We start from the raw sequence: 13,403 nt of genomic DNA, 5'->3' as shown, positions 1-13,403 counted from the left end.
AGAGTGGATTGGGAAAATAGATTAAAGGGTAAGACGATACATGATCAGTGGTGTACATTTAAGGAGTTATTTTACAACTTCCAAAAAAAAAATATTCCACTGAGAAGAAAAGGGTGTAAAAGAAAAGACAGCCATCCGTGGCTAAGTAAAGAAATTAAGGATAGTATTCGACTAAAAACAAGGGCATATAAGGTAGCCAAATCTAGTGGGAGGATAGAGGATTGGGAAAACTTTAAAAGACAGCAAAAAATAACAAAAAGATTGATTAAGAAAGGGAAGATAGATTATGAAAGTAAATTAGCAAAAAATATAAAAACAGATAGTAAGAGTTTTTATAGTTATATAAAAAGAAAAAGGGTGGCTAAAGTAAATGTTGGACCCTTAGCGGATGAGACCGGGAAATTAATGGTGGGAAATATGGAGATGGCAAAAACACTGAATGAATATTTTATATCAGTCTTTACAGTAGAAGACACTAAGAATATCCCAACACTGGACAAACAGGGGGCTAAAGGGGGGGAGGAGCTAAACACGATCAAAATCACTAAGGAAGTGGTACTCGGTAAAATAATGGGACTCAAGGCGGATAAATCACCTGGACCTGATGGCTTACACCCTAGGGTCTTGAGGGAAGTGGCGGTAGGGATTGTGGATGCATTGGTAATAATTTTCCAAAACTCCCTGGACTCAGCAAAGGTCCCGGCAGACTGGAAAACTGCTAATGTAACACCCTTATTTAAAAAGGGCAGTAGACAGAAGGCTGGAAACTATAGATCGGTTAGCCTAACATCTGTGGTAGGTAAAATTTTGGAGTCCATTATTAAGGAGACAGTAACAGGACATTTGGATAATCATAATTTAATAGGACAAAGTCAGCATGGTTTTATGAAGGGGAAGTCATGTTTGACAAATTTGCTGGAGTTCTTTGAGGAAGTAACATATAGGGTGGATAAAGGGGAACCAGTGGACGTAGTGTATTTAGACTTCCAAAAGGCATTTGACAAGGTGCCACACAAAAGATTATTGCTTAAGATAAAAAATCACGGGATTGGGGGTAATATTCTGGCATGGATAGAGGATTGGCTATCTAACAGAAGGCAGAGAGTTGGGATAAATGGTTCATTCTCAGACTGGCAATCAGTAACTAGTGGTGTTCCGCAGGGGTCAGTGCTGGGTCCCCAACTCTTTACAATCTATATTAACGATTTGGAGGAGGGGACCGAGTGTAACATATCAAAGTTTGCAGATGACACTAAGATGGGAGGGAAAGTAGTGAGTGAGGAGGACATAAAAAACCTGCAAGGGGACATAGACAGGCTAAGTAAGTGGGCAGAGATTTGGCAGATGGAATACAATACTGGAAAGTGTGAGGTTATGCACTTTGGCAGGAAAAATCGTAGAGCAAGTTATTATCTTAATGGCAAGAAACTGGAAAGTACTGAAGTACAAAGGGATCTGGGGGTCCTGGTGCACGAAACTCAAAAGGTTAGTATGCAGGTGCAGCAAGTGATTAAGAAGGCCAATGGAATGTTGGCTTTCATTGCTAGGGGGATAGAATATAAAAATAGGGAGGTATTGCTTCAGTTGTACAAGGTATTGGTGAGACCGCACCTGGAATACTGCGTACAGTTTTGGTGTCCATACTTAAGAAAGGACATACTTGCTCTCGAGTCAATACAAAGAAGGTTCACTCCGTTAATCCCGGGGATGAGGGGATGGACATATGAGGAGAGGTTGAGTAGATTGGGACTCTACTCATTGGAGTAGAAACATATAAGATTGTGAAGGGGTTGGATCGGGTGGATGCGGGGAAGATGTTCCCGATGATGGGTGAAACTAGAACTAGGGGGCATAGTCTTAGAATAAGGGGCTGCTCTTTCAAAACTGAGATGAGGAGGAACTACTTCACTCAGAGGGTGGTAGGTCCATGGAATATGCTGCCCCAAAAAGCTGTAGAAGCTACATCATTACATAAATTTAAAACAGAAATAGACAGTTTCCTAGAAGTAAAGGGAATTAAGGGTTACAGGGAGCGGGCAGGAATTTGGACAGGAGTCTAGGTTCGGATCGGTCATGGCCCTGTGGGTAGCGGAGTGGGCCCAGGGGCCGTGTAGCCTGATCCTGCTCCTATTTCATGTGTCTAATTCTGTTAGATTCAGGAGATGGTTCTGTGATAGTGGATTGGCGGTTAGGATCAGATCAGCCATGATCTTATTGAATGGCGGAGCAGGCTCGAGGGGCCGATTGGCCTACTCCTGCTCCTATTTCTTATGTTCTTATGTTCTTAAAACACTGGAAAAACTCAGCAGGCCAGGCAGCATCCGTGGAGAGAGAAACAGAGACCCGACCTGAAACGATAACTCTGTTTCTCTCTCCACGGATGCTGCCAGGCCTGCTGAGTTTTTCCAGCATTTTCTGTTGTTATTTCGGGTTTCCAGCATCCACAGTATTTTGCTATTGTACCAGGAAGTGAGTGACGTAATAAAACTCACTACGCACTTGGTTTGAGTATAAAGCAAGGCTTTAATCAACTGGTTTCAGAACATGGAGGCCTAGTTGTACTTCACTAGTTCCTTGTCTTACAAAATGCCCCTGGGGAAGCTGGGCCCACGCCCGAGTATTTATACTCCTTGGACGGCGCCACCAGCTGGCCGTCCAGTGTTATTTCATGAGTACTTTCTTTATGATGATGAGATTTATAACAGCGAGTGTCACACACCAAGCTATGGCTTCACAAAACCACTTCACATTCACCTACTCGCCAAAGGTTACTTAAAAACATTTCTTCACCAATTTTTCCCCCCCTCAAAACTGTCCTCCAGGGCACTGTAGAGCTCCTCTTAAGGTTCAGAGCCAGTAATTCTAAAATCTACCATCGAGTACAGTTCACTCAGTACAGAGATACACAGACACCTCAAAAGAAATTTAAAAAACTTATTGGTTTGTTGACCTTTTCTTGGTCAATTAAATGCCTGAGGTTACGGTGGCACACTGGTTGTGTTACATAGAGATAGGAGATAGGAACAGGAGTAGGCCATTCGGCCCTTCGAGCCTGCTCCGCCATTCAATGAGATCATGGCTGATCTTCGTCTGAGATCATAGCTGATCTTACCAGTTCAGTACCCCGTCCCCGCCTTTTCTCCGTAACCCTTAATCCCCTTAGCCTTCAGAAATATATCCAATTCTCTCTTGAAAATATTTATTGAATTAGCCTTCACAGCCCTCTGTGGCAGGGAATTTCACAGGCTCACCACTCTTTGAGTAAAGAAATTCTTCCTCATCTCTGTTTTAAATGATTTGCCCGCTATTTTTAGACTGTGGCCCCTGGTTCTGTGCTCCCCGGCCATTGGAAACATTCTCTCTGAATTCAGCCTGTCCAGGCCTGCCATAATTTTATATGTTTCGATGAGATCCCCTCTCAATCTTCTAAACTCCAGTGAGTACAAGCCCAAACTATTTAATCTCTCTTCGTAGGTCATTCCCGCCATTCCAGGTATCAGCCTGGTGAATCGCCGTTGCACTCTTTCCATGGCAAGAACATCCTTCCGCAGATGGGGCGACCAAAACTGTACACAATACTCCAGATGCGGTCTCACCAGCACCTTGTACAGCTGTAGTAAGGTATCCCTATTCCTATACTCGAACCCCCTTGATATGAAGGCCAACATACCATTTGCCTTCTTAATCGCCTGTTGCACCTGCATGCTCTCCTTCAGTGACTGGTGCACAAGAACACCCAGGTCCCTCTGCACTTCCCCATCTCCCAATCTATTGCCATTTAGATAATAATCTACCCTCCTGTTTTTACCCCCAAAGTGGATAACCTCGCATTTATCCACATTATAGTGCATCTGCCACGTATCCGCCCATTCCCCCAACCTGTCCAAATCGCACTGTAGCCTCCTGACATCCTCATCAGAGCCCACCCCTCCTCCTAGTTTAGTGTCGTCAGCGAATTTGGAAATATTGCATCCAATTCCCTGATCCAGATCATTTATATATATTGTGAACAGCTGGGGTCCCAGGACAGATCCTTGCGGCACCCCGCTGGTCACTGCCTGCCACTCCGAAAACGAGCCGTTTATTCCAACTCTCTGTTTTCTATCCGCCAGCCAGTTCTCTATCCACGTTAATACTTTGCCCCCAATCCCATGAGCCTTAATTTTGCATGATAATCTTTTGTGTGGAACCTTATCGAAGGCTTTCTGGAAGTCAAGGTACACCACATCCACTGGCTCTCCCCCATCTATTTTACCAGTTACTTCCTCAAAAAATTCCAGCAGATTAGTCAAACACGATTTACCCTTTGTAAATCCATGTTGACTCTGTCCGATCCTTTCCCCATTTGTCAAGTGCTCCGCTATTTTATCCTTAATAATGGACTCTAGCATTTTGCCCACAACCGATGTAAGGCTTACTGGTCTATAATTCCCTGCTTTCTCTCTACCCCCCTTTTTAAATATTGGGGTAACATTAGCTACCCTCCAATCCACGGGTACTGTTCCCGAGTCAATGGAGTTCCGGAAGATGATCCTTAGAGCATCTGCTATCTCCAGGGCCACCTCCTTAAGTACCCTAGGATGTAGTTTATCAGGCCCCGGGGATTTGTCGGCCTTCAGTCCCCTCAACTTACCCAACACCATATCCCTAGAGATACTAATTTCTGTCAGCTCCTCCCTCTCATTAGTCCCTATGTTTGCCGATATTCCTGGGAGGTTATTTGTGTCCTCCTTTGTGAATACAGAACCAAAGTATGAGTTTAATTGGTCTGCCATTTCCTTATTCTCCATTATATATTCTCCCGAATCGGACTGCAAGGGACCGACTTGGGATTTTACCAGTCTTTTCCTCCTGATATACCGATAAAAGCTTTTGCAGTCTGTCTTTATGTTTGCTGCAAGTTTACTTTCGTATTCTATTTTCCCCTTCCTGATTAATCCCTTTGTCCTCTTTTGCTGTATCCTGTACTGCCCCCAATCTTCCGGTCTGGTGCATTTTTTTGCCAGTTGATATGCCCTTTTTTTTGATTTTATGCTGTCCCTAATTTCCCTCGTTATCCACGGTTGAGTCACCTTTTTAGGTTTATTTTTATGCCAAACCGGTATAAACATGTTCTGGAATTCTTCCATTCTATCTTTGAATGCTTGCCATTGTCTATCCACTGTCAATCCCCCCAGAAACACCACCCAATCAATCTTACCCAATTCCCGTCTCATACCCTCGTAATTCCCTTTATTTAAGTTCTGGACCTTAGTCTCTGATTCAATTTCCTCACTCTCCATCTCGACTGAGAGCTCGATCATATTATGATCGCTCTGACCCAAGGGGCCTCGTACAAGAAGATTGCTGATAAGTCCCTTCTCATTGCACAATACCCAGTCTAAAATGGCCTGATCTCGAGTCGGCTCCTCGACATATTGGTCCAGATAACCGTCCCGAAAACATTCCAGGAATTCCTCCTCCTCAGAATTTTTACTAATTTGGGTAGTCCAATCAATATGTAAATTAAAGTCACCCATGATGACAGCTGTGCTCTTATCGCACGCTTCTCTAATTTCCCTTTTTATGCCTTCCCTCACCTCCATATTACTATTTGGAGGCCTATATATCACACCCACCAACGTTTTCCTCCCCTTGCTATTTCTCATTTCTACCCATACAGATTCCGTTTCATCCGAGTTAATATCCTTCCTTTCCATTGCATTAATCCCCTCCTTTACCAGCAATGCTACCCCACCTCCCCTACCTTTTTGCCGATCCTTCCTAAATATTGTATATCCCTGGATGTTAAGTTCCCAGCCTTGCCCACCCTGCAGCCACGTTTCTGTAATCCCAATCAAATCATACTTGTTTACCTCTATTTCCACAACTAATTCATCCACCTTGTTCCTAATGCTTCTAGCATTAAGATACAAAGCCTTCAGGCTTGCTTTTTTCACACTCTCATTATGAATTAGTTTGGCCCTTTGTGTTTCTCTCCTTTGCTTATTGCTTCTCACCTTTCTACCATCTATTTCTGACTTCATATGACTTCCCTCTTTTCCACTACCTAGGTTCCCATCCCCCCATTACTGGACTAGTAATCCAGAAGCCTGGACTAATGTTGCTGAGACATGAGTTCAAATCACCATGACAGCTGGGGAATTTAAATTTAGTTAATTAAATAAATCTGGAATTTAAAACAAAAGCTAGTATCAGTAATGGTACCCATGAAACTACCGGATTGTCATAAAAACCCATCTGGTTCACTAATGTCCTTTAGGGAAGGAAATCTGCCGTCCTTGGCCGGTCTGGCCTATATGTGACTCCAGACCCACAGCAATGTGGTTGACTCTTAACTGCCCCTCTGAGATGGCGGCTCACCACCACCTTCTCAAGGGCAATTAGGGATAGGCAATAAATGCTGGACTTGCCAGCGACGCCCACATCCTGTGAATGAATAAAAATAAATATTGTCATTTGACCTAGTTGTGTCATAAAATTATACTAGTTTTCCTGGCCAAGTCAAATTTGAGAGCTGTTAAACAAATAATTCGGCAACAGCTTCCGCAGCTCTCACCAAGATGAGAAAACTTGTCTGTGGTACTCAAAGTGTTAAATCACAGCAGCAAGCTGTGGGAAGTCATTTTCTGCAGTTTTTATTGTTTACTACAGTCATCCCTCATATGCAAAATAATCCATCATTTTACAAGCGCCGGGTGTTTTGATATGTGATATGAATTTGGAATTTGTGTGACAGCGTGACCTCTACTTAGTGATTTTCAACGTGTCTAATGGTCATTTGTTCAGCTAGTTTTCACCAGGGGGAATTTGGGCTCATTCAGTTTGGCCTTTGGACCTTTGACTTTTGTTGAGCAATCTTAAGGCAGTTTGAAAGATGAGTGTTTTGAAATATGTCACAGAATAACTTTTTTATTTTTTCTCTTATTGTGCTGTTTCTCCATCCTTTAAAGTGATACATTGTTCTGTTCTATGGTACTTAATGAAAGCATAGTTCAATGATTGTGGTCAGTTTGTGCATGTATCCTGCCACTTCTATCCTCCCGGTTATGTCCCTAGATGTAGACCATGGGGGAATCTCCATAACAGCTGCTTTCTGTCATCTACATGTGTGCTCTGTAAACATAGCACAGACGCTTTTGTGGAAAAAGACCAAGTTGTTTATAATATTGCTGTACAAAATATGCTGATATTTACAGTATGCCTACAGGATTATCATAAACATACAAGTTTCAGAGCTAAAAAGCAGTAGATCACAATTTAAAAATAAATATTACATTTGCTCTGATGTTTAAGCTCTATATTGGAATAATCCACCAAAATTATCTGGAACCATTTCACCTGTTTCAAGGAGCATGAAAAAATACTGTCATCCAAAATGAAAATGTTGCTCTCCGTCATCTGAAGACTAAGTGAGAATTGGAGAGAGTGCAACTGGGAGAGTCAGGGAAAAAACACGATAGAGAATGAAAAACAAGGAAGGAGAGCAAACAGCAGGCAACAGAGAGACTGGGACAGAGATTGAGAAGTGAGGAAAACAGGGGAGCAGAGTGAGAAAGAGTCAGAAGCTAAGAACGAGAGCAGAGCATGTCTAGGAGGCAGGAGACAGAATAAAATGCAGAGAGAAGTTGGGAAGAGAGTTGAGAAGCAGCGAGAAGCTGGAAAGGGAAGTGAGAAATATAAAGAAGCCAGAAAACTAAGTGAGTAGCTAATGAAGAGACTGAAGATGGCAGAGAAACCGCCAAAGGGAATGAGAAATGAAGAGAAGTTGGGTAAGGCAATGAGGATTGGCGACAATCCGGGAAAGGGAGTGAGAAGCAGAGAGAAACAAGCGAAGGAAGTGAGAAGCGAGAAGAAGCTGGTTAAAGAAGTGATGTGTGGGAAGCCCAGGTACTGGCGAAGCCCTTGGCCAAGGGAGCCCTAACATTTGAAGGACCTTAAAAGCCTAAGGCTGCTCTGGTGGAATTGTACAATCATCATTTCTGAAAACAAATATGAAGTGATCCAGGAAGTTAAAGTTGTAGCCATCTAAAATGTAATTTGAATCCAAAACCAAACTACCGTAGCACACCTACTGATATGATGCACTTTGTTACTTTCCAAAGGCCAGAGCTAAGAGAAGAAAATCTCAATTTTTCTTCATTCCTTTAAAATGAACTAGGATAGCAAGTTGATAAGTTGGTGAGTATTCTCCTCATACTGACAGCAATTGCAAGGCACAGGCGAGAATCTCACTGGCGCTCAATGGGAAAGGATGCAGCCAATACGCCATTTTCTTCAACGAACGAGCAGTTTGGACAATATGTTACTTCATTAAATTAGACAGCATCGGCAAGAAATGTACAAAACTGTGACTTTCAGTAGAGATTTGGGGGTAGATTTTTACCTTGCCATCCAGGCATAAAACCGATGTTTGCATTGAAATGAGTGGGACGAGTCTATAACAGGCGGGCGAGCTGCTCCACACATTACCACCCAGGCATTGAAGATGAAAATTAACCCCTTTCAAAAAGTGTTTGACAAGGTTTCTCATCTGCAATTGCTTTATTGGGGTTCAATAATACTAACTTCAGCATCTGCTGGGCACCAGGCGCCTCCTCCTCACATTATAGAGTGCTAGAAGCCGAGTGCACCTTGCACTATAATCTGACCAGGAAGCACCTGTGGCACTAAGAGCCTGCACACCGGTCATGAGCTGGCTTCATTGTGGATCTACAGATATGTAAGCTGAGGCTAGCAGCAGCTAAGCAGGAACTCAGCTGCTCAGAGCCCATGTAAGACAGGCGCTGCAAGGGATGGGCAGGGACGGGACTCCTCTCATGTTAAGTCTTTGCTCTTACAGTGTCCTGGTTCGTTTGGACTTGTGAGCAATTGCGGTGTAATTTTTTCCATCTCTTTTAGTGCTTCTTTGCTGCTTAGCCATTTTGTCACAAACAAATGTACTGTCAGCTTTTTAAAGTCGCACTCCTTCTATAGCCCTGTCTGTTTCCCCAGAGGTGTTTCATTATGTGCTACATATGTGAGACCTCTCTGGGCATCCCTCTACATTTGCAGGTTTTTGGAGCAGGGAAGAGGATCAGAAGAGCCATCTCGGACAGGTATGAATGGACTTTCGATGCTCAGTTAGGATTTACCCTTCTGCTACCACCATTGGGCGCAGGGCCAGCCAATCATATCTGAATGTGTCTAAAGACTCTTGCATCTGGAGACGGTGATTTCCTTAGGAAGCCATCCTGTACAACGTTAGGCAAACCATGTTGACTGCAAGGAAGGCTGTGTCAGTAGCAGTGAAGGTAACATCTGACTTGAACTTTTGCACCACTAGGTTCTTCCAGACAGCAGCAGGAGATATCCGCCAAAACTCCCCAAGCTGCAGTGCGCAGTTTTGGGGAGACATTTGTCATGACTTTCTACACATGAAATAGAACTGGTTTGACATGCATTTGGCATGACAATCTGCATGCATCCAGCACATGCATTTATTATGAGCTTCTGTGTGCTTGTGCTTGACACCTGCTTATCATATTTGACATGTTGTATGGCTGCATATCATGATAGTTACTTGCATTTAGCATGTGTTTGTCATGACGTCCTGCATGTATTTAGCCCTTATTTGACCCTCCCCTTGGCATGCTCTCCTGTCACTGAGAGACCAGGGTCTTTATCATTGTGCCCTCTATTCAGGGAAATTATAACAAAACAGTGGATCAGGTCAGTGGCAACTCCAACCTTTATCACAACAGTTTGCTGTGAGGGGGGAATAAAGGATCTAAAATCATTCAAACCTTTTGTTAAATTAATTCTTTAATATACTTGCAATAATAAACATTTGCCAGGTTTTCAGCATGCTAGAGTTTATTGATTATGTGAAACAGTTCACCCTCCTGAATAATCTGGAACTCCAGACAGTTGCAAGAACTGCAGTAAAGGGTGTCTTAATGAGCAGAGGGTAAACATTCAAGGCCAATTCAGTTAATACCAACCGGTTTGGTTTTGTGGCAACTATCTGACATATAAACAGTAACTGTGCATTTTGCTGCCCCGGTTATGCTGAACCGTGTATCTGATTGATTTGAATGCTGATGTCACATGAAAAACGATCAAAAAAGCTCTCTGTCACTGATCTCCGAATCAAGCAGCAGGATTTATGCTTTTGTTTTCTCTTGTTCTTTTTCTGTTTTTTTTAAACCAGGCATTGTATCAGCAATGGTTCTATGGAGACAACACAATACTTGAAATGATTGAGAAGAAGCGATGCCTGTGCAAAGAGATCAAGTCGCGGCAGAAGCCAGATAAAGGCCTTTGTAAACAAGACAGCATGCCCATCCTTCCAAGCTGGAAGAAAAATAGCACAACAAAGAATTCGAAGCTGACGGCGCCTCCCTGCACAAAACAGCAGACTGTTCTTTGGGACACCGCAATCTGACAAAGTCCTCTGTGAAGCATGCTTCCCCCAAGGTTTTGACCTCTGACCAATACAGGCACCCGCAAAGGGTCATTTCCTCGATGACTGTTGTGACCTTTGACACCCACATCGGTCTGCCCGCCTGGGCCTTCGATTCATTCAGCTCAATGACTCAGTTGCCTTGAGGAGACCATGGTTCACTGTGACTGGAGCCAACATGTCACATGACAGAGGCTGAACCACTTACCATGCAGACCAACCGTGGCAGCGACCAAGTCTTAGCTGCCTTATAGAAGCACTGTAATGAAATAATATTTAAGAGTAATATTGCTATAACAATAATAATCAAAACAGCTGTGCTGTTATGTGAATGGATTTTAATATAATTAGTTTTATTGTCAGCTTTCAAGAAATTGCAATCAATCAGCGGCAGGCATGGGAGGAAGTGGGTGGCAGAGGGCAGCTCTATTCTTGACCACTCAAGGGGAAAATCTCCTCTGTGCGCTATGTGCAACAGAATCATAAACCCGTTCCTTATCAACAGATTTACAATTCCGTTGCACGTGGAGCACAGACGGGATCTTCCCTGCCTGTTCTAAATATTTTGTTCTACGAGCACTTTTCTATCCTCTTTCTGAAATAAGGAAAGATGACTTTCAAGAGTCACTCAACCTGCAGGAGAATGCAGAAATTCGCATCTCTAGTTATTGATAAATGTCAGCGGGGTTATATTCTGCCCTGCCGACCTCTCTGAAAGGGAGGACCACTTGCTTTCCTATGCAAACACCAGTGGAGTTTGGTGGTCTGTATTTTCATTGTCTACTACACAGCCCAGCCCCTCTCCGGTCCACAGGCCCCCCGTGTGAGCTGCAGTAATCGACGAGGGGTTTTTAAAATGGAAAATTTATCAATGCTCAGAGCATTAGGGATCAAAGTCTTATAATACCAAACGGTCGGGATTAGGTTTTATTTTGTATAGGACTCAACAAAATGATGTCGGAGAGATGTTCCTGGTTTGCGCCCAAGTGCAGCGGATCACCTGGTTTGCAAGGAATACTGGGAAATCGGGCAGGTCAGAGTGCACACCTGCAACGGACCCCACCTGATTTGTCTTTACTCATTTAAATGGAGGAAACTCCGGCAGATTCCTTCCCAGGCCTGTGCTCCAATATGCGACATTCAGTGGGCCCAGGCGTTCCGATGCAGCTGGTGCAAACTCAGGAAAATCTCCCCTAATTTGAACAGAATCTGTGCAATGTAATTTCAATGGTGGCTATTAGTTCAAAACCTGTTGAAAAGTAATCAGGAGGAATTGAAGGCTTTGAAATATTTTCTACTGATGTGTATTATTGACCTATGATATATCTATATATAAATATATATACAGACTAATTATGATGTTATTGTCTCGTATTCACTTTTCTTGATTTTAAATAGTATAATTGAATAATAGTGTGAACTTTATATTATTTTTGTGTAAAGCACACTGTGATTTAAAAGGAAAGAAAGCACAGTCAAGGCACAGCTAAAGATTATCACAGTCAATGCATGCATCCCAATACTGATCATACTGCATACACCCAATACTAATCATAGTTCTTACACCAATACTGATCAAAGTGCATAAACCCAACATTGACTGTACTGCATATACCCAAAAGCAATCATAGTGATTACAGCCAATACTGATAACAGTGCATGCATCCAACACCAATCATAGCGCATACACCCAACAATAACTAAACTGCCTATACTCAATCATGCTACATATACCCAACACCAATTATAATGTGTAAACCCAACACAAATCATAGTGCCTTTATCCAACACCAATCGTAGTGCATACACCCAACACTGATCATAATGCAAACATCCAACTCCAATCAGAGAAAAGCCCAACATCAATAATAATGCATGAACCTAACATTGATCACAGTTACTGTATGAACCTCAATGTCAATCACAGTCAGCATGGACACCCCACCATTGATCAGTCAGCCCGCACACCCCACCATTGTTCACAGTCAGCCCGCACACCCCACCATCGATCACAGTCAGCCCGCACACCCCACCATTGTTCACAGTCAGCCCGCACACCCCACCATTGTTCACAGTCAGCCTGCACACCCCACCATTGATCAGTCAGCCCGCACACCCCACCATTGTTCACAGTCAGCCCGCACACCCCACCATTGATCACAGTCAGCCCGCACACCCCACCATTGATCACAGTCAGCCTGCACACCCCACCATTGATCACAGTCAGCCCGCACACTCCACCATCGATCACAGTCAGCCCGCACACTCCACCATCGATCACAGTCAGCCCGCACACCCCACCATTGATCACAGTCAGCCCGCACACCCCACCATCGATCACAGTCAGCCCGCACACCCCACCATTGATCACAGTCAGCCCGCACACCCCACCATTGATCACAGTCAGCCCGCACACCCCACCATCGATCACAGTCAGCCCGCACACCCCACCATTGATCACAGTCAGCCCGCACACCCCACCATCGACCAGTCAGCCCGCACACCCCGCCATCGATCACAGTCAGCACACACCCCACCATCGATCACAGTCAGCCCGCACACCCCACCATTGATCACAGTCAGCCCGCACACCCCACCATCGACCAGTCAGCCCGCACACCCCACCATCGATCACAGTCAGCCCGCACACCCCACCATCGATCACAGTCAGCACACACACCCCACCATCGATCACAGTCAGCACACACACCCCACCATCGATCACAGTCAGCACACACCCCACCATTGATCACAGTCAGCCCGCACACCCCACTATCGATCACAGTCAGCCCGCACACCCCACCATCGATCACAGTCAGCCCGCACACCCCACCATCGACCAGTCAGCCCGCACACCCCACCATCGATCACAGTCAGCCCGCACACCCCACCATTGATCACAGTCAGCCCACACACCCCACCATTGATCACAGTCAGCCCGCACACCCCACCATTGATC

The 13,403-nt window shown here is 44.2% G+C and overlaps 1 protein-coding gene across 1 annotated transcript in view; it reads left to right on the top strand.

The window, feature by feature from the left end:
• nyap2a (neuronal tyrosine-phosphorylated phosphoinositide-3-kinase adaptor 2a) overlaps positions 1 to 12,737 on the top strand; it is a 137,929-nt gene extending 125,192 nt beyond the window's left edge. Inside the window, exon 7 of the mRNA XM_085989968.1 lies at positions 10,205 to 12,737. Within this exon, the coding sequence (XP_085846094.1) occupies positions 10,205 to 10,426 (222 nt within the window). The 3' untranslated portion in view covers positions 10,427 to 12,737. The remainder of the gene's footprint in view (positions 1 to 10,204) is intronic.
• The last annotated feature ends 666 nt before the right edge of the window (positions 12,738 to 13,403 follow it).

This window comes from Somniosus microcephalus, chromosome 6 (genome assembly GCF_052327205.1).
Source record: "Somniosus microcephalus isolate GS21.2 chromosome 6, FLI_Smic_1.0, whole genome shotgun sequence".
Lineage (NCBI taxonomy): Eukaryota > Metazoa > Chordata > Chondrichthyes > Squaliformes > Somniosidae > Somniosus > Somniosus microcephalus.
This window is presented reverse-complemented; position numbering and strand designations above follow the sequence as displayed.